We start from the raw sequence: 22,166 nt of genomic DNA, 5'->3' as shown, positions 1-22,166 counted from the left end.
ACCTTTAACCCAAACTTTCCAAGTAGTCTATCTTTTAAGTCCTTTTCATAGCTTCATTTAGTTCTTTGGTCATATATTAACATACACACGCTCCAACACTTACAACATTTCTTTGATTTCAACTATGACTTTTACACTTGCAACAAGATCTCTGTATCCCAGCTTTACCAGTTTTCTGGATTTGAATGTGCAACTGACACAGGGCATCATCTCCCTATGTACACTTCTACATAATAATTACAGTATTGCTTATGTAGCTTTGAAAATACTTTAAATTTTTTGAATGTTAGCAAACTTTGTATTTTCTAAATATATTGATTGAGGTTCTTTTCCTTTTTACCCTCCTCAAAGGGTCTAAACATGAGTGGATCTTTTGTAGACACACCTATTTTTATTCCGGGTGGCATGTGACTGATTCTCTCTCAAATCAAATTTTAACGAGAAACCCCCCAATAGGGCCAGTCTATATTACTTTATGTGACAGTCGTGCTAATTTTTAAATTAGTAAATAAATAAAGAGGAGATGTACAATTTTGTGATTTGCTCGGTGAATCTTAATTACGGAACTTCTTCTTCTTTCGAAACTTCTTTCCTGCTGCATTTGCTGCCTTTTCAGCCATTATCTCTGAGTACTTCCTTCGGTTATATCTAAAAAGAAAAACCAAACCTTTAAGTTCTAAAGTATGACATACCAGACATTAGAAGTTAATGTAACTTTTTGGTGGTGTTTGGGGGGCAGAGGCGGGTGGGGGTGATGGGCAAGTGCTTCTAAATTTTTTTTTTTTTTGCATTTTCACTATCCATCACATCTGTACCAAGTTCCATCATGAATAAGAAGCCATACTAGGAGCTGGAGACAGAGCAGTGAACTAGCCAGCCATAGTCCCTGCCCTCAGAGCTTGTAGTCTAGTGAGAAAAAAGTGGCCATGGTAGAGGCAGGCTTTCGCAAACTTTGAACCACTAGAGACCCATGCTGTAATTTCTGAGACTGCTATCACGATTACAAAATGTAGGTCAATATATGAAGTAAGCAAAGACTCAATCACCTTGTACTCGACACCTCTGTGGGATAGAAAGAGACAAGCTTAAGAAATAGGAAAATGGGAGGAAATCTGACAGTTTGAACATGGGACTGAAGGGAGAAGGTGGCGTTAAGGACTTGCCCTAAGGGATGGAGGGCAATGCCATTCAGTCATGAGAAACAGGACACTGGGAGAGGACTAGAATGTATAGGAAGGACGAAGTCAGGAGACCCCAAGTTAGCTCTCAGAGGGGCTTATGAGATACTCATTAGATGTTCCTGAGGCAGCAGCAGGTTATGTGGCTCTGGACTCAGGAGAGATCCAGACTATACATACATTTGAAAGTCAACAGTATACAGATTAATACAACTTTGTGGGGATGAGATTTCCAGGGAGAGAGAAATAAGTGAGAAAAGAGCCTTGCTTATTTCTAAAAGTTTCACCATTACCTAGAATCATGAAAAAGTTTATATAACACTTGAATTAAATTTGTTTTCCATGCCTATATATTAAAATAATTTTAAAAATCCCTGATAAATATTTTCACTTTTGCTATTAAACCAGTCTGGAAGTTCAGCAGAAGTTTCTATATGAGGCATGCTTTTAAATCTATGCTATACACATACCTGCTTCAAGAACATTTAAACATACTTAACTGCCCCCATCTCAGGGGGAAAAAAATCCAGCTCCATTCACTAGCTGTGCCTCTTTTGTCTTGCTCACAACATCTCTTATTTCTTCAGTTCACTCTCAAGTACCGTCCAGTCTAGTTTCCTCCCCACCACTCCCCTAAAAACTCCTGACAAGGTTACTGTGACGTCCACGTAGTAAATTCAGAGGAAGATCTTAGTTCTTAGCTCACTTGCATTCTCAGCAGCATTTATTCCTGTTAACCACTCCCTCTGGCTTTTCTACCTGCCTCTAACACCTTCTTTCCTTAACTTCTATGACACTGCTCTCCTGGTTTTCTTCCTGCCTCCCTGACTTCTTTCCTGGTCTCCTTTGTGGGTTCCTCCTCTAGTTAGTCTCATTTCCTTCTAAAGCAGTGGTTCTGAATCGAGAATGCTTTTGCACGCCAGGGAACATCTGAAAACGTTTGAAGACATTTTTGAATGTCATGAATTGGGACGGAGAGGAGTGCGCTACCAGCATCTAATGGGCAGACACCAGGGATGCTGTTAAAGATCCTACAGTGTAAAGTCCTCCCTAAGAATTATCCCACCCAATATACCTAATAGTTCTGTTGAGAAACTGTGCTAAAGCATTTAAAAATCATCTTGAATTTAAAGTTTTTGCACAATCTAAAGGAAAACATATATTATAAAGTGAAACATAAATTCCTTTACCTTCTGAACTCAGAATCAGCCAGCAGTTCCTCCACAATAGTTCTCTTCCTTTGTTTCTTGGGAACTCGTGAATGGTAGAAGTCAGCAGGATTGTCAACAATGGTTCCAATCTATGAATGAATGATTGAAATAAGTGATTGAAATAAGTCATGCAATACCTGAAAGTCAAGCTGTCGTCTTATCTCAGGGGAGCTCTAACAAAGTTTATTTATAGAAAGGAATGGAAAACACAGCTTATATTTTACCAGTATTAAAGTTAGTTTTGCCATTTCTTAAAAAAAAAATCACTTATTCAACCTGCACTGGGTCCTACTAGTGACATTTCTTCATTAAAATTTTTGAGTAAAACTAAAATTCCTTCTATGTAAGTGCTAGACTGTAAATTCTTGATGAATAGTCTAAACAGAAGAAAAATGGGACAGATAAAAATAACACCTTTTTAGTTTTCCAATTTAACGAGATTGATACACACATTCTACTATATACCTGTTAGATCTCCTAGGTTATCATAAATGCTGCCAGCTTAGAACCTTCTTACTGAACACTTGGCATTTGTTCATACATTCAACCAAGTAAAATATACAATGTTTGTTATGTGCCAGGAACTGGGCCAGGGTTAGGGAAACAAAGAGTATCTGGTCCCTGCTAGTGAGTGGCCAGTTTTATAGAAGATCCAAAGAGACACGGCTAAAAATGAAAGCATAACCTAGTATTATCTTGAACAAAACACTCTAGATTCTCTGAAAACAAAGTGGCCAATTCTACCAAATTCACAAGGATGACATTTTCGCTTGGACTTGTATGGGTAAAATTTCACCAAGCAGAGATGGCAGAGCCAAACACTAAAGTGAGAATGACTAGGCCAGCCAGTGCATATCCCGAGAAGACTGAGCAGCCGAGTGTGTTGGAGCTTAGAGGGCTATGTGACCAAAATAAGGATTAGTGAATTGGTGTGGGTGCAGATTGTAAAGGGCTACATCATAGGATAGAGATTCTATCCTACAGGTTACAAAGAATCACTGGTGGTATTACTGAATATCTTGATACCACTGAGGTGTATCATTAATACACGGTACACCCATCTTACAGGTTCCATATTCACAGAGCTCATCTGGAAACCTAGTTACCATTTGGAACACTGTATTTTGATAAGGAAAGCCATTACAGGCTGATGGCTATCTGAACTGGGTTCTGGCCATTATATGGTCCAAGCAGATATACACTGTAAATACACATTTAAGAGGAAACAAGTCACTGTAGTGTTTTCCAGACTAAAATCCTCACATCACCACTACCATTACTCTGTTTGCTTTATACCTGGAAGTACTTAGGGAAGCCATCTCTATCATTTTTCTTGTAAAACCTTTTTGGGTCCATGCTAGCTCTCATCTTCAGTGCTTTGAGATCATTTTTCAGTTCATCTGTCAGTTCTGGCGCTTTCATACCAAACCATCCATCACCTGCTGTTTTTTGTCGCTCTTGCTGAAATTCAAAATTTCAAAAACAATTAGAAAATTCTCATTTTTAATAAGTAGTGTATAACTACACCTCATTTCAATATTATGAAGAAAATTTCATGAATTAAAACCAAGTAAGGTTACTTAACAGGAATGTATATGTTAGTCTCCAGATACACCTTTCATAAAATGAATTAAATGACAAAAATCCATTTCTCTCAATACGTTAGACACAGCACTATCAGTGTCATAAATGACGGCTCCTTAAAATTAATTTTGTATCTCAGTAAGAACTGCTGACTTGTTGGGAGAATAGCCGACAATGTCGATGTTTTATTGTCTGAGATATCCTACAAGAGGTAAAGTATAAAAACATTCTTACATCTGGAGCCTTTCTATAAACATTTAACATTTTTATTCAGTCACCCAGTTGTCTCTTAAAAGTTACTCTCTCCAACATGCCCAGAATTTGTATTATTTCTAAAATTCAAAATCTTTCTGTTTTTTGGAAAATTTACAGCAAGTTATTTGCTCCATTTCATTGTTTTGTTCATCAGCAAATATTAATGTTTACCACCTGCCAGGGTGCTCTGGTCATATCAGTGACATTACTGGAGCACCATCCTCAAATTTCCTTGTGTACCATCCATAATTTCTTTATGCTTACTAGTTGAAATGGAAGTAGTCCCCTGTTTTTTACTCAAGAAATTCCTTGCTCTCATTTGGCAGACTAAATAGGCTGGTGTTTTTAGCTGGTGACATTACTTCAAGAGCCAGCAACAGAGTTCCCAGCCTTCTGTGACCAGTACCTATAAGCCACGACACAGTATGGTGTGGACAGTGACCACGTATGCTGGCTGCCACTGTTTTTAATGAAGGGAAAAAAGAGCTGTATCCAAGTGCACCAATCGCTGCACTTTCACTTCGTGAAAATTTACATGAAATGTGTTTATGAAACCATATTTTATGGGCTCTTAATTACCTGTGATAATTTTCTTTGGAAACATATATTTTAATTGTACAACCATGTTAGACAAGCTGAATATATATATATATATATATAGTCAAACACATTAAATGCTCTAAGTAAGAATCACTGTACTTACTCTGCGTTTTTTCTGAAGTTTATATTTTGATTCACTATATGGTGGGACACAGTAGTTTTTTTCAAATTCAGGCGTAATGACAGTTTTCTGCAGAAGCTACAAATATATTAAACTGGTTTTAAAATAATGTCAAAATGTCAACATTTTTGCCTTAAAAAGGAAACATCTCCCACACTGATGACTCCAGATACATTAACCTTCTTTATAGACAGATATACTACTGCAAAGTTGTTCCTGTTCTTAAATCTATAAATTATATAAAAATAAAAATGCTTTAGGAGACAAACTGAAGGGTTATTTTAGGGTATCTTTAAAATTAATATTCATTCAAATTTCTTTTTCTAATTTGAATTTGCACACACCAGACATACATTAATGTGTCCACTCGCATTTCATTGGTTTGCAACCAGCCACCTGCACCAACCAATTGGAAAACAAAGACAACAGAAACAATGCTATAGTGTTCTGGAACTTCCTGAAAAAACAAAAAAACACCTGACTAGCCTAAGCTCTTTTGATGTTGACAAAACAGCTTTATGTGATCTGAGACCAGCTAGACTTCTGATAAGAACAGCAGTATAGATTTTGATTAAACAACACATGCTTTTAATGGTACACCAATTAAATCATACCATCAAGCAAATCTGCTTTTTGCAACTCAACAACATATCAAAGATGTTCTTTCAATGTCAATTCATACAAAGATCAACTTCATTCATAGCTGTTATGCACAATTTTTCTTGATATTTAGTTTAAGTCTCTATTAAATTTTTTTCCATTAAATATTATAAACATCTCTGAATACTTGTGATTATTTCTGTAAAACAGATTCCAAAACGTGTTGTTTAAATTTTGATAGGTACCACTAAATTGCCTTGAATCCAAGTAGTATAAACTCCTACCAGAAGGTAATCAGTACCTTTTTTTTTTTTTTTTAACATAGCTAACACTGGTGATTATCTCTGTGTTTTGTCAGTGGTACCTCATGAATGTTTCCATTTGCTGCTGATCATCCTTTTGTGTTTTTTTTTTTAGCTGTGTATAAGTCTTCTTCCGTGGAACGCCTGCATCTGTTTGGGGTCGGGGTGGGGGGGGGGCGGTGTTCTTTTTTATTTTTATACAAGGTTGTGTTCTTATTAATTTGAAGAATTATATTCTGTATCTTAGTGGTATTAAACCCATGGCCTTTTACTTATCTTTGTTTAGATGTTTTTAATTGCCTAAGTTTAAAAACTTTAGTCAAATCTGTTATCTTTTCCTAAATGTCTTCTGCATTTTTTGATTACTTGCCTAGGGTAATTAAATACTGTCTTAATACTGTGTATGTGACTAAAAGGAACCTCAGACTCATTAGTCATTTCCCTAGAACAAGAACTAAAGACAGTTCACAAAACTGTTAGCCCGCAAAACAGTTCACAGGAACGTAGCAAATGTTAACTTGGTCAATAACATTTGCAATTATTAAATCTTCAATTCAAATTTAGGACTAGAAGTTGCTGCGTAGCACAGTAGTGGTCTAGACTTTCCTATCAGTCAGAGAAGAATGCATGACATTTATTTTATAGGTTATTAAGAGCTGGTTGTGTATCAAGTACTATAGTAGGGTTTAGAGTGGTTCTCAACTGAGAGCAACTGGCAATGTCTGAAGACATTCTGAGGTGGGGGGCATGAACTGGTAGAGATGGATGCTATTGGCACCTATGGGGTAGAGGCTGGGATGCTGCTAAACATTCTACAACACACACGACATCTTCCCACAACAAATAATTATCCGGCCCAAACGTCAGCTTTGCTAAGGTTGAGAAATCCTGTTTTTTTCCAGTGCTAAGAACACAGCAGGCAGACAGAGCCAGATGGAACAGAGGCACCTTGAAAGGCTCTGGGGAACCACTCAAGGACTTAAACAGGAGAGTATCATGGTCAGATGGTATTTTGTGTTTTTAGAATGAGAAATCTAGCAAGACCATTGAGGACGGCTTGAAGAAGAGGAGGCCAATGCAGTGGTCTAGACAAAAAGTAAAACAGATGTCACTAGTCAGTGACAGTGGGGTGGAAAGGAGGGAGCGGAATATTAATAGAAAGTATATAAGAGCACTGTCCTTTAAGCTTAGTTACTGATTACAAAAGAGAAATAGATTTTGGTGTTATTAACCAGGATAAATAATACAAGAGGAGAAGCTGGTTCAGGCAAGGAAGAAGAGAAGGGCAATTAGTGAAGTCAAGTGCCTGAATGCATCTGAATGAACAAAGAATAGGCACCTGAGTTTAAAGACCTGTGTAGGCTGCAAGACTAGGAAATACTACAGATTTAGGAGGAAGCCATTCAAGGTGGCAGCAGAAACTGAAGGCTTGTGTAAGGTTACCTAACGTGTAATTTCCTTCTAAAAATATATATACAATTTAATGTCTATGAGCACATATGCTTTTTCCCGGTGGGGTTAATGGGTACTCACAGCTTTCAGATTTTTAACAGAGTCCAAAGCAGTGAGGAACGAAAAATATAGCAAGAAAAAACGAAAAAACTCTGGGATCATAACTGGTGCTTGCCAGAAGAACACTGACCCTACATTAGTTTTCAAATACCACCTTTGGCTGGGATTTTATGATAAAAGAAAAAAGGAGCACAGTAGGCTAATGTGGTTTCACTGCAGGAAAACTAGTCTCTTACCAAGGACTAATCATCTCTAGAAGTGACTGGTGAGTTCTGTGCAGCTTACCTCATCTTTCCTTTTCTCTTTCATCTGTGTTAGGGTTCTCTTGTTCAACTGTACCTTGTCTGCATTGAAATTAATATACAAACCACCCAGCTCCTTAATATTCAGTCCAGTATCTATGCTGCTGCTCATCAACTTCAGACTGAAAGAGAAATGATCACTTTTAAGTGATTAAGAAATAATCTTTAGATCATTTAGCAATTCAAAATGAAAACTGAGACTTTTCATTTAGAAGAAATTATAGGATAAATAATGAATTAAGCCTTTTGAGAGCACATCCAAATTTATTCCCCAAATTTTCTTAAAAGAGGATTAAGGCCATATTATATGTCAACAGACTTCATACACGTATTTTACAAGGAAAGAGTTACAGAAAAAAGGAAATACATCTGGCATTTAGCTCAACTTCATATGTAGGTAGTAAATTAATAAATGTCCATATTTTTCCATCTCAAAAGCCAATGAGACAGGGCCTTTTTCTCTTTACTTCTAAGTTATCCAAACTTGGAATTTTTTCCTGAGTATTTAAGGACATTTAGTAGTGCCTCTAAATCAGTGAGTTTTAAACAACAGTGAGCATCTGTATTTTCCACCAGAGCTTAAAAAAAATGTAACTGTCATACCCTAGATCCACCAAATCAGAATCTTCAGCAGTTGGCTTCGGCTTCTGCCGTATTTATGTAATTACTAAAGTCTTTTTTTATAAGTACACTTATATAAACACTTGGACTTAGTTTCTTCCCTAATTATTCATATAAACTGAGCAGTTTAAAGTTCCCATAAACAACCTCTATTCAATTACAGTGCCTTGGCAGTGATTCTCAACCCTGAGTGTATGTTACAGTTATCCTGGGGAAAGGGTGTGGCTCCTAAAAAATCAGTACACCTGAGACTAGTCTCGGAGATTCCACTGGTTTACAGTGAAGACTGGGCATCTGTTAACGTACAGTTCCTTCCAAGGATACCTGTATTTTCAGTGGATAGACTGCCACCAAAGGCCTGTGCCTGGGAAAAACAAATTTGGAAAACAGAAAAACTAAAGAAACCGCCTCCAAAGACTGCTTTTTAATGGCAGTACATGGGATTATAGGTTACTATTTTTCTCAGTTTTCCTCTATTTTTCAATTTCTCTACAATCAACATGCATAAAAAAGCCAAGTTACCTTCCTTCCCTTTTGTATGTTGCTCTTAATAATCATGCAAGAAAATCTTAACAGATCATTTTTAATATACCATCAAACGGAATACTTTTAGCTCTCACCAGTGGGAAAAATATGACTAACAAAGGCACCCACATAAACAAGGGAAACCCTGACAGATAAAGAACCCAAAGCAGTACTTTTTTTCAGTTCCTATGCTTTGTAATATTTCTATGGTAAATTATTGCCACTTGAAGCACGTATCAAAAGCTTACTTTAAAAAAATAAAAGATAAAACTTACAGTTTAGATTTTGTGTTACTTAGCAAGTTGTCTTCATCACTAAACTCATTATCTTTATTTCTGTCATGGTCTGATAGTTCTTCTTCACTTTCTTCCTCTTCCTCCTCCTCCTCCTCCTCAGTGGCAACCTCACCTGCCTTGTCTTCTTCATCCAAGTAAAAATTTTTATCAGCACTCAACCCGGGAGTAGTGTCAATCACAAACAATGCATTGTCATGTGACAGATTTTCTGAGTCTCCATTTAGGGACTCTTTGTTACCATTATTTTCAACAAAACACACGGTGTCCTCTTCATTCTCACTGTGTTCAGACTGTTGGCTTTCATCACTGCTGAGAACTAACAAAACAGAATCATCTTTATCCTGAGTTGTGTTGAACTCAAGATTACTTGGTTTGGTATCACTCTCAGAATCTACCTCCTTTTCTTTGCTCATGTCTTCACTAACACCTATAACTGTGCACTCTTCATCACTATCACTATAACTACCGTCACCAGGTTCTGAGCAGTCACTTGTTTTTATGGCATTCTTTCTCTCTTCATTCCATCTGTCCATTTCCACAACTGCAAATGTCTGAGCTAACGATTTCATCACAGCCTCATGGTTCAGAGTTGAAGACTCTGATGTGGTTTTGTCACTTTCAGGGGTTGAATGCCTTTGAGAAACTAACTGCTGAAGGCCAGTATCCTGAAATTCAGAAAGATTCAACTGAGAGTTCTTCTCATTACCTTCTTTTCCCCCATCTATTATTTTTTTGGCTTCTTCATCTAAACTTTTACAATTCTGCTTTGTTATTTCTTTGAGAGGTGAAATACTGTCCTGCTTTTCCTCTCTTATGGTAAAATTTCGGGTTTTTTTCACTGCTAGTTTTTTTCCTGAAATTCCAAAGAAGGAATCATCAGGGTCATTATAAATTTCATTATTAGAGAAATTTGGCTTATTTATCTGAGAAAGTGATCTTGCTAGTAAACGAGAAGTTCGTCTGTTAACTGAATCCTCTAAATTCACAGGTGTATGTATGATTTCCTTCTCATTTTCCAGTACAATCTTAGTATTATTCTCCTCAGTTTGTGCCTGTAATTTCCTTTGCATACTCCTTGTTGTTCTCCTAGTTGCAATTCCAGAAAATGAAATGTCTGAGCATGATGACTCAGCATCAGAAATAACTTCCACATGGGATTCTTGCTTTGGCTCTCTTTGGGATTTAGCCTTACTTCTTCTGGTTGTTATTTCTGTGGGAGGCATAATTCTAGAAATACCTGAAACATGTGAGTCTGCTTCAGAGACGACTTCTTCAGTATGAGACTCACTTACCCGAGTTATTTTCAGCCTTTTCCTTACACTAGAAACTGGGGTGCCTGCAACTAAGATCTGTCTTCTCCTAGTTACTCTGAACACAGGATCCTGGACCTCAGGCACAGAAGAACAATCTGACTCTGCTTCAGAGATCTCGCCATCCGTCGCAGGTTTGTTCATTTCTGGTAATGAGCCTGTAGTTCCACTCTTCCTGGTTTTAGGAGCTGGACTTCGTTCCGGAGTGGTCTGTGATTCAGTAGTATTTGGGTTATCAGGTGAAGACCCCTTCCTGCCTTTTGGGTGCACGTGAAGTCTTGTGACAGCAGAATTCTGTAAGCCAATTACACTGTAATTTAGGTAGGGCTGGGACAAGGGCAAAGTGAATGAGGCACTCCCTTCAAAAGCAAATTTTAAGGGGGCACTGGAAAAACTCAGTAAACAAAATTAATGTAAAATAATAACTACCATCACCACCCACAATTAAAAGAATCAATAGCTAGATACTGGATCTGACTTCGCATTTGTAGGTCCTGCCTCACTAGCGTTCACCTCAGTCCTGACTTCAGGAAACAAATAACTGCAAATAAAAATCTTCCTCATGCAAGGTCACAAATGCTTGGTGGACCTACATTCCGACACACATTCAGGAAAAGAACATTCCGACACACATTCAGGAAAAGAACAAAGAAACCAACGATGTGTTCAGGAAAACACGCCAATGAAATTACTTTTCATATCTACGTGGACTAATACTCCCTTCGCTTCATCGCAGCATCAGAGGCAGCAGACAATTAGCACCACTGAATTACGAGGTGACGTCACCGCGGTCCTCTCCCCTCCAGAAGGAAGTGCTGTCGAGGCACAGTCAGTCTTCCCACGTGAAAACGGTGCCTTCTCCAATCCACGATTGGCGGCCGAAATTAATCCTCCGTTGGCAGTAAGGTTAAAAAGCGAGCAGTGCATCTGCATTACGGAGCTGAACTACGCAAATCAAGTTACCTAACCTATTACCTGCCAAACATTACCTTAAAAGATCCCAATGTGGTCTTTAGAAGCTACAGGCTTAGAGAGGAGCCTGGTATGCAGAAGCGCGCCGCCAGTCCTGGCTTTTCTGCCGTTCCTTCCCCAAGGCTCCACTGGACCCCTGCACCGCCCACCTTTCTCAGCACTGCTCTGCGAAGCAGTTAGAAGAAATGAGGGAGACTTTCGAGTTTTCCTACCTTCTGCCGCAAGCTTTCAACTGACGTGGCTTCGTTCCTGGCCTGAGGCCGCGCAGACCTAGTAACCACCATCTTCCCGGCGTGTGGCTCCCGCAGCCTCCCTCTGGTCCCGCGACCCGGAAGTACGTCAGAGATGCGCCTCACTCGCGTTTCCCGCGAGAATCTCGGAACTCAAGAGAATCTCGTGCCGCCTCGGCCACTCAGACCTCAGTTCAGTCACTCAGTCGTGTCCGACTCTTTGCGACCCCATGAGTCGCAACACGCCAGGCCTCCCTGTCCATCACCAACTCCCGGAGTTCACTCAGACTCACGTCCATCGAGTCAGTGATGCCATCCAGCCATCTCATCCTCTGTCGTCCCCTTCTCCTCCTGCCCCCAATCCCTCCCAGCATCAGAGTCTTTTCCAATGAGTCAACTCTTCGCATGAGGTGGCCAAAGTACTGGAGTTTCAGCTTTAGCATCAGTCCTTCCAAAGAAATCCCAGGGCTGATCTCCTTGCAGTCCAAGGTACTCAAGAGTCTTCTCCAACGGACCTAGGTCAAGGCAATCCGAGCCGGGATTCCGAAGGGCTCGGTTTTAGAGTTCAGTACAGTGCGGGACTCCCATGGATGGAGGAGCCTGGGAGCTGCAGTCAATGGGGTTACTAAGAGACGGACGCGACTGAGAGATCACTTTCACTTTAATGCATTTTAGAAGGAAATGGCAACCCACTCCAGTGTTCTTGCCTGGAGAATCCCAGGGACGGGGGAGCCTGGTGGGCTGCCATCTATGGGGGTCGCACAGAGTTGGACACGACTGAAGTGACTTAGCAGCAGCAACAGTGCGGGACTTCGCTGGTGGCTCAGACGGTGAAGCGTCTACCGTCTGAGAATGCGGGAGACCTGGGTTCAATCCCTGGGTCGGGAAGATCTCCTGGAGAAGGAAATGGCACCCCACTCCAGTACTCTTGCCTGGAAAATCCCATGGACGGAGGAGCCTGGTAGGCTACACTCCGTGGGGTCGCAAAGAGTCGGACATGACTGAGCGACTTCACTCACTTGCACTCACTCACAGTGCGGGAGAAGACAGCCCAGGCTGGTGCAGGGAGAGACCTTCCCGCAATGATCTAGGGCCCTTGTCCCCATTACACCCGAATGGATTCGAAAATAGCATCATGTGCCCACTACATCTATCCTCTCGTTTGTTCAGCAAAAGACTTAATGTAGCCATGGTTATGGCCAAAGGAGACGTTTGCATTATTTATCGCTCCTCCTACTCCTGCTCCTAAGTCGCTTCAGTCGTGTCCGACTCTGTGCGACCCCAGAGACGGCAGCCCACCAGGCTCCCCCGTCCCAACACCTTAAAAAAACAAAAACATTCCCCCGCCCCCAACACACTCTTGTATTACGTGTGAAGTCAAATAAAATAAAAGCCCTAGTTAGGGTAAAAGATGTGTCTGCTAAATGCCCAGGAACTCGACTAGTTAGGAAGGAAGCTATATAATTTAAAGGTGAGATGGTGAGTAGGGATGGGGAATAAGCAGAATAGAAGAATGTTAAATTGCAAAGGAGATTTTTTTAAAAAAGATTTTTATTTTCAGTGAAAGAAAGAGAATGACCAGAACCAGGAAAAGCTTTTTGATTTTTCCTTCAGAATGGAGAAAGAAGAGCTAGAATATATTTGAGGGCAATGGATGAAGATGTAAACAGATGTTGGCGATGAGAACGCGCGCCTCATTGTTATCTTTTCTCTCCTACTTTATAACAGAAAACTATTTTTTTTTTTTTTTTGCCTTAAAGTCACGAAGTACAGAATTTTCAGTGGGCACACTGCCCTCAGCTAAATAACTCCTCTCACAGTTTTATTTGCAGACAGATACGGCTGTTTGAGCTAATTACAGATCATTAAGTGTTGGGTAGTTCTCTGCTGCTGCTGCTGCATGGCTTCAGTCCTGTCCGACTCTGCGCGACCCCATAGACGGCAGCCCACCAGGCTCCCCCGTCCCTGGGATTCTCCAGGCAAGACCACTGGAGTGGGCTGCCATTTCCTTCTCCAATGCATGGAAGTGAAAAGTGAAAGTGAAGTTGCTCAGTCATGTCCGACTCTTCACGACCCCATGGACTGCAGCCTAACAGGTTCCTGCATCCATGGGAGTTTCTAGGCAAGAGTACTGGAGTGGGGTGCCACTGCCTTCTCCGGGGTAGTTCTCTAGAGACCTCTTAAAAGAGGAGGTTCTCCTTGCCTTTAACTTCATTCCACTCCCTGGAGAGTCATGTTCCCTGGTTTTCAAGCAGCAATCTTGTGCCATGAAGAGGAGAGCCATGCTTTAAGGATCGCAGAGCAGTGACAAAAACGTTTCTGACAAATTGGGGAACTGCCGTATCAGTTGTTGCAGTCACTCAGTCGTGTCCAACTCTTTGTGACCCCATGAATTGGAGCACGCCAGGCTTCCCTTTCACTGCTGCTGCTGCCAAGTCGCTTCAGTCGTGTCCGACTCTGTGCGACCCCATAGACGGCAGCCCACCAGGCTCCCCGTCCCTGGGATTCTCCAGGCAAGAACACTGAGTGGGTTGCCATTTCCTTCTCCAATGCATGAAAGTGAAAAGTCAAAGTGAAGTCGCTTAGTCGTGTCCAACTCTTAGCGACCCCATGGACTGCAGCCTACCAGGCTCCTCTGTCCATGGGATTTTCCAGGCAAGAGTACTGGAGTGGGGTGCCATTGCCTTCTCCCTTCACTACTGTCTCCCAGTTTGCACAAACTCACATCCAGTGATGCCACCCAACCGTCTCATCCTGTCACCCCCTTCTCCTCCTGCCCTCAGTCTTTCCCAGCATCAGGGTCTTTTCCAGTAAGTCAGCTCTTTGCATCATGTGGCCAAAGTATTGGAGTTTCAGCTTCAGCATTAGTTCTTCCAATGAATATGCTGATTTCCTTTAGGATGGACTGGTTTGATCTCCTTGCTGTCCAAGGGACTCTCAAGAGTAGTCTCAGCACCAAAGTTTGAAAGCATCAGTTCTTCAGTGCTCAGACTTTATGGTCTTGTTCATGACTACTGGAAAAACCATAGCTTTGACTATACAGACCTATGCTGGCAAAGTTATATCTCTGCTTTTTAATATACTGTCTAGGTTTCTCATAGCTTTTCTTCCAAGAAGCAAGTGTCTTATTCTAAACAGACTAATTTTAGAGCTGTTTCACCTGAGAGAAACATCTCTCACTTTAAACCACTGTTTTTTTGGGATTTTCTGTTTTGCAGCTGAGCCTAATCCCAGCTAAAGAATGGAATTTTTTAAAAAACTGGAGCTGGAGCTACAGAGGAATGTTCCTTCCTTTGAGGCAAGAGGGAAAAGTAGATAATTGAAGCAGAGAGGAGACTGTAAATGCAGGGGAATTAAAGTGGAGAGAAAAGGAGGGGATCTGAGAGAACATCAATCTATGTAAGTTGGAGTAGGTAAGAAAGAACAGAAGACATGCTAAATTTGAAGAGATGGGATGGGGTAGAGGAAGGAAGGTGAAGCAACAAGGTGGGTAATGGAGATCAAAGCAGCAGAAGACAACAGCTTCAATTACAGTAATCAGTAGTTCAGTTCAGTCACTCAGTCGTGTCCGACCCTATGACCCCATGAATCACAGCACGCCAGGCCTCCCTGTCCATCACCAACTCCCGGAGTTCACTCAAACTCATGTCCATCCAGTCGGTGATGCTATCCAGCCATCTCATCCTCTGTCGTCCCCTTCTCCTCCTGCCCCCAATCCCCCCCAGCATCAGAGTCTTTTCCAATAAGTCAACTCTTCGCATGAGGTGGCCAAAATACTGGAGTTTCAGCTTTAGCATCAGTCCTTCCAAAGAACACCCAGGACTGATCTCCTTTAGGATGGACTGGCTGGATTTCCTTGCAGTCCAAGGGACTCTCAAGAGTCTTCTCCAACACCACAGTTCAAAAGCATCAATTCTTTGGCGCTCAGTTTTCTTCACAGTCCAACTCTCACATCCATACATGACCACAGGAAAAACCATAGCCTTGACTAGACGGACATTTGTTGGCAAAGTAATGTCTCTGCTTTTGAATATGTTGTCTAGGTTGGTCATAACTTTCCTTCCAAGGAGTAAGCGTCTTCTAATTTCATGGCTGCAGTCACCATCTGCAGTGATTTTGGAGCCCCCCAAAATAAAGTCTGACACTGTTTCCACTGTTTCCCCATCTATTTCCCATGAAGTGATGGGACCAGATGCCATGATGTTAGTTTTCTGAATGTTAAGCTTTAAGCCAACTTTTTCACTCTCCTCTTTCACTTTCATCAAGAGGCTTTTTAGTTCCTAATCAGTAGAGCACTTACTATATGCTGGTACTACATGCATTAACTCATTTAATATATACTTATGTACACCATTTAATATATATGACCACTTTAACATGAACAAATGCATGAAAATAAAAATTAAGATCACAGGAGTTGTGTAGAAAATTGGGAGAATATTATTAATATATAACCAGTGTGTACTATTCACTTACAAGCATGGCCCCTTTAAAATGAAAAAGCAAAACGCTCCCAAGTATTTAGAATCTAAAAAGTTCAAGAACAAAAATAAAATACTAAGATTAAAATGTCAGTACATATTAGTAATATAAGAAGACTGGACTGGTCTGCTGATCAGGGGCAAAACTGTGAAGTATTCTATTTGAACTGAACATGTCTGCCATGTTTCCCCATCTCTGCCTTCTTTACCTGCTCTCTTCTTTTCCCAAAGTGGATTTTGGGAAGATACAGTAAATATAAAAATACAGTAATTATTACTCAGGCCTAAAGGGAAACTCCCCCATAATATTTTACTAACTAAAAATCTTATAGGGTTGAATCTCTTGCAGGAATTTTAACCAAAAGGTAAGAGTTCAGTTCAGTTCAGTCGCTCAGTCGTGTCCGACTCTTTGCAACCCCATGGACTGCAGCACTCCAGTCCTCCCTGTCCATTACCAACTCCCGGAGTTTACCCAAACTCATGTCCACTGAGTCAGTGATGCCATCCAACTATCTCATCCTCTGTTGTCCCCTTCTTCTCCTGCCCTCAATCTTTCCCAGCATCAGGGTCTTTTCCAATGAGAATTTTAGTGCATATGCCTAAAAATACATACTATTCATGGTCACTTTACATTACTACATACAAAATATTACTTTTAAATTAAGTTTGACTGGTAAGATGGTCTCCATTGATCCTATCCTCTGGTCTTCATGCCCTTAAGTATGGGCTAGACCTAGTTTCTTATAATGAAAAGAACCTAACAAAAGTGATGGGTGTCACTTTCAAGATGAGATTACAAAAAAGGCTGGCTTCTCTCTTGTACCTTCTCACTCACTCATTCTGTTGGAAGCTAGTAACTGGTTGCTATGAGCTGCCCTATAGAGACGGCCATGTGGCAAGGAAGTGAGGAAGGCCCCTGGCTTATAGCCAGAAAGGAAACTGAGTTCAGTCAACAACCTCATGAGCAAGCTTGGAAGGAGACCAACCTCAATCAAGCACACAGAGGAGACTGGAGTCCCAGATGACAGGGACTGCAACATTTTGAGAGGCCTTGAGGTATCCAGGTGCAGCAATAGATAATACAGTCAATACTGTCTGTTCTAAAAATTTCATGTAAAGGAAATAATGTACTTTCATGTCCAGCTTCTTTCACTCAGCCTATTACCGAGACTCATCCATATTACTGTGTATGAAAGTGAAAGGGAAGTCACTCAGTCCTGTCTACCCTGTGGACTGTAGCCTACCAGGCTCCTCTGTCCATGGGATTTTCCAGGCAAGAATACTGGAGTGGGTTGCCATTTCCTTCTCCAGGGGATCTTCCCAACACAGGGATCAAACCTGGGTCTCTGCATGGTAGGCAGACGTTTTACCTTCTGAGCCACCACGGAATTCCAAAGTACTATAGATATTGGTATATGTCTTTTTCAGATATATGATTTCTCTTGTATGGATGTGAAAGTTGGACTGTGAAGAAGGCTGAGCACTGAACTGATGCTTTTGAACTGTGGTGTTGGAGAAGACTCTTGAGAGTACCTTGGACTGCAAGGAGATCCAACCAGTCCATTCTAAAGGAGATCAGCCCTGGGATTTCTTTGGAAGGAATGATGCTAAAGCTGAAACTCCAGTACTGTGGCCACCTCATGCGAAGAGTTGACTCATTGGAAAAGACTCTGATGCTGGGAGGGATTGGGGGCAAGAGGAGAAGGGGACGACAGAGGATGAGATGGCTGGATGGCATCACTGACTCGATGGATGTGAGTCTCGGTGAACTCTGGGAGTTGGTGATGGACAGGGAGGCCTGGCGTGCTGCGATTCATGGGGTCACAAAGAGTCAGACACGACTGAGTGACTGAACTGATCTGATCTGAAACACCTAGGAGTGGAGTTGCTGGGTCACATGGTACATTTTGTAAGAAATCTAGTAATTTTTCATAGTAGTTGTACCATTTTACTGGACCATGTGAGAGTTGCTTCCTCTACATCCTTGCCACTACTTGCTACTGTCTTTAAAAATTTTAGGTACTTTGGTGATATTTCATTATGGTTTTAATTGGCATTTCCCTGATGACTAATGATGTTGAACATCTTATATGTTCTTACTGAGTATTCATGTCTTCTTTGGGGGAAAAAAATCTGTCCTAAATTTTGCCTAATTTTTCTTGGGTTGTCTTAAACTGTAAGAAGTTCTTTAAACACTCTGGATGCAAGATCCTTATCAAATGTATGATTTTCAAGTATCTTATCCTGTTTTTAGGTTGCCTTTTGACTTTCTTAATGGTGTTTTGACTTTCTTGATGGAGGTTTGAAGTTTTTAAAAAAATTTATTGAAGTGCAGTAGATTTACAATTTTGTATTTTTACTATACAGCAAAGTTATTGTTTTATATATACACACACACACACATTCTTTTTATATTTTTTTCCATTATGGCTTATCTTGAATGCTGTTTTTGAAGTTCAACTTAAAAAAATTTATGTCCAATTTATTTTTCATAAGATTTATTGCATATATTTCATTGAGTCTGTGGCTCACATTTTCATTTTCTTGACAGTATATTTTTAAGAACGTAAGATTTTAATTTTGATTAAATCTGGTTATTGATATTTTCCTTTATGGTTACTTTTTTGGTGTTATTAGAAAACTCATAAGCCAGTTTTCATTTTCTTGCTTTATTCTAATTCCACACATATCAAAATGAATCAAATATTTCAAATGAAAAAAGAGACCAGAGGGAAAAACAGATTATTTCTAGGGAAGAAAATCCAGATTCTCATTAGCAAGAGTATAAATGCTGGAAATCAATGGAATATTATATTCAAGATGCTGAGAGAAAGTGTTTGGAAACTTAGAATTCTATAATGTCAAATGACCATTTAAGATTGTTAACAAAGACATTTTGAGACAAACAAAACCTAGGAAGTTTACTGCCCAAAGACTTTTAGTGAAAGAATTACTAAGGATATAATTAAGAACAAAGTAAATGTGAATGGAATAGGATGCAAGAATCAATAGTGAGTAAAGAAATAGAGAAAACAAAGCTAAGTCCAAATAAGTGATGCTTATTGTAAAACATGAACCTTCTTAAGATAATGAAACCAAAACACAGACCAAAATCTTGTAGAACATTTTATACATTTATTCATTGCTCAGGGATACATATTAAGGTTTTGTCTGACGTTTCTGGTAGTGAAACTACATAAGACATACTCTAACATGTCTAGGGGACTGGCACAAGTTTTTGTCTTTTATAAAATGTGACTTTTCAAACCTTACCTACTCTTGTCTCACTAGAAGCCATTCCTTTCTATCTGATAAGAATAAGCTCTTGAAGAAAGTGTTTTCACTGAATTTCTGAAGTTTATATATAAACTGTTTCATCATTCAGTGTAAGTGTATTTATTGAATATAAACCAGGCACACCCCACATCCCACTCTATGACCCTAACTCTAAGGCTAGTTTCTTCAGGGAATTTTTCTTACGTATTCTCACTCTGCTTCCCAGCAGTCCCATTCCTTCCATATGACCCTACTCCCCTTTCACGGCTTTTATCATTAACAACACATGCAGCCCTTTATTGCTCTTGTTCACATTGAAATCTCTCTCGCCCCTCAAATATACTTATCTGCTCTTTGAAGAGAGGGCTGTTTTCATCTCTGTCTTTCTGCCAACACCTTGCACAGTGCCTGGCACATAGCAGGCATTCAATACATCTTTATTGAATGAACGTATGAATAACTTTATGGCTTGGAAGTTTAAATTTTTATCATAATTTATTTCCAAATCATACTCAGTTTGAATTTAAACAGTTCAAAATCAATGTTTCAAGATGCTTACAATTATTGCAACAACTCAATTAAAAAATATACAACTTATACTTTAAGTTCATAATATAGTTAAAATTAAAACTTATAAATATTTAATGATGCATTATATTTTGCCTTTATAGTATACTACTAAAGACACATAAAAGTAGAATTATCTAATTAAAACATTTCCCCCTCCTAAGTATATTTCTTACTCTGAAAACTATAAAAAATTAATAAAAGTTATAGTACATATTTTTAAAAAATAAAACTCACATATTGTGTATATACACACACACACACACACTATCTCTCTCTCTCTCTCTCAACTGCTTACATTCCTAAATATTGAATCTGGGTGGAAAAGTTAGAGAGACTTCTAAACTTTCTTAAGTTTAAACTTAAGAAGTTCTAAACTTGAACTTTTTAGGTTCTAAAAAGAGACACAATTAAATGAGCCTTAGACCTTTATCACTGAAAATCAAGATCCTATTTCAGTTACTATTAGGCTGTGGTAGGGAAAAGTCTTATCATTTATTCATAATAGAATAACTTCACTTTTCATTTCACACAGCTGTCTAAATGTTCCTGTGAATGGAAAAATTATTAGCTGTTATTCGTGATTCAATTTCTAGCAGCGGTTGTTGGATGCTCTATTATCATACTGGCACAATGTGGTCTTCAGAATTCACACTACATGAAAACACATTTTATAAGACACCTGGGTCCTTTTTTAGACTACAGTTTCTTAGATGAGAATTCAAAACAGACTCATTACAGAACAAATTACAAGTTACAGCACATTATTTTAAAATAAGGCTCCAGTGTATTTTGGACATATAATAATAAGCTGCAGCTTCTTGTCATGTTTACTGGAAAAAAAGTTATATAAATTCTTTATACCTTGGGTCACTGGATACACATCTCCCCAGAAAAACAAATCTGTTATATACACTATTGCTCACTTAGCTTTCAGTTTTAAGCAATTATTTGGTAGTATCATCACTCTTTATTTTATGGCTTTTTAAACATTAAATCCTTCAATATTTGAAAGCATTCACTATATTCTGACAGTTCACCAAATAAAGAAGTGAATATCAGCTTAGAAGATAAAGCCTTAAAAAACCAGTTTTTTAAAGAAAGGTTATTCAAGAACAGAAATTAAAGGTATAGAAGCAAAACAAAAAACACATTTAAAAAAAGCCATACATGATCTTCTTCATGAAATAAATCTATAATATTGGTTCCTTGTCAAGAGTTGGTGAAAAAGCACACAAAAAGGTCCCCCTGAAGTCTGGATATATTGGCAATATACGTTTTTGTTTTTTTTTTTCCTGTTTTCAAAATAACCTTTTAAAAATCCACTTTTGTAAGCCTAGGGTTTTAAAAAATAATAAATGTGATATTTAAGTACCTTGTTAAATATCTTGCCCAATTCACTGTATAGGCTTAAATTAAAATGAGCATTTAAGACTTATGTTACATGAAAAAATGTACATTTCTAAATTAAAAAGTTAACTATGTATACTTAATAACATTACATACAATTAATATAAAGGCTACAGAAGGCTTTAGGAAGCTGAAAGTCTAAACAAGTTTTAGCAGGTGAATCAGCTGATTTCACATTACAATTCTAATCAAATTATCCAACTACTGCTACTGCTAAGTCGCTTCAGTCGTGTCTGACTCTGTGCGACCCCAGAGACAGCAGCCCAGCAGGCTCCCCTGTCCCTGGGATTCTCCAGGCAAGAACACTGGAGTGGATTGCCATTTCCTTCTCCAGTGCATGAAAGTGAAAAGTCAAAGTGAAGTCGCTCAGTCATGTCCGACTCCTAGCAACCCCATGGACTGCAGCCTACCAGGCTCCTCCATCCACGGGATTTTCCAGGCAAGAGTACTGGAGTGGGGTGCCATTGCGTTCTCCGAATAATCCAACTAGTAAACCACAAAACCTTACTTAGGATAGGAGAAGAGTCTTGTTTGTTTATATAATATTGATTTTTAATGTGTTTATTTTGAATATGGAATCACAGCTCTTTTCCCTAAGCTGAAAAAACTTGGGCAAATTAGTTTTATATGAGTTACATACATGTGTGTAGATGTATATGTATGTGTATGTGTGTGTATGTATATATGTGTGTATGTATAAATATATATATTATCATTAGCTTAGTTTTACAAACCATATGTTAAAATACATGGTTTAAAAGTATTAATTGAGATACAAGAGATTTAAAAAAAATTTTTCAAACTATCTGGGTC

At 39.2% G+C, this 22,166-nt stretch overlaps 1 protein-coding gene across 1 annotated transcript; it reads right to left on the bottom strand.

Annotated features, from left to right (window-relative positions):
• Window positions 1-371: 371 nt before the first annotated feature.
• Window positions 372-11,702, bottom strand: DNTTIP2 (deoxynucleotidyltransferase terminal interacting protein 2). Its single transcript, NM_001075506.1, has 7 exons — window positions 11,602-11,702; window positions 9,087-10,711; window positions 7,649-7,787; window positions 4,932-5,027; window positions 3,686-3,850; window positions 2,369-2,478; window positions 372-648 (listed from the first exon to the last, which is right to left on the bottom strand). Exons 1-7 carry the CDS (start codon window positions 11,671-11,673, stop codon window positions 555-557), a joined length of 2,301 nt encoding a protein of 766 aa, NP_001068974.1. The 5' UTR covers window positions 11,674-11,702; the 3' UTR covers window positions 372-554.
• Window positions 11,703-22,166: the final 10,464 nt, after the last annotated feature.

The sequence above is a fragment of the Bos taurus genome, chromosome 3 (genome assembly GCF_002263795.3).
Source record: "Bos taurus isolate L1 Dominette 01449 registration number 42190680 breed Hereford chromosome 3, ARS-UCD2.0, whole genome shotgun sequence".
In the NCBI taxonomy this organism is placed as follows: domain Eukaryota; kingdom Metazoa; phylum Chordata; class Mammalia; order Artiodactyla; family Bovidae; genus Bos; species Bos taurus.
This window is presented reverse-complemented; position numbering and strand designations above follow the sequence as displayed.

Excerpts from the sequence above, each read along its gene's own strand:
- DNTTIP2 (NM_001075506.1), bottom strand. The coding sequence starts at position 11,673 with ATGGTGGTTACTAGGTCTGCGCGGCCTCAGGCCAGGAACGAAGCCACG. Across the intron at positions 3,851-4,931 it reads AACTTCAGAAAAAACGCAGA|CAAGAGCGACAAAAAACAGC; the intron begins GTAAGTACAGTG and ends TTTGAATTTCAG. Across the intron at positions 2,479-3,685 it reads GCTTCCCTAAGTACTTCCAG|ATTGGAACCATTGTTGACAA; the intron begins GTATAAAGCAAA and ends ATTCATTCATAG.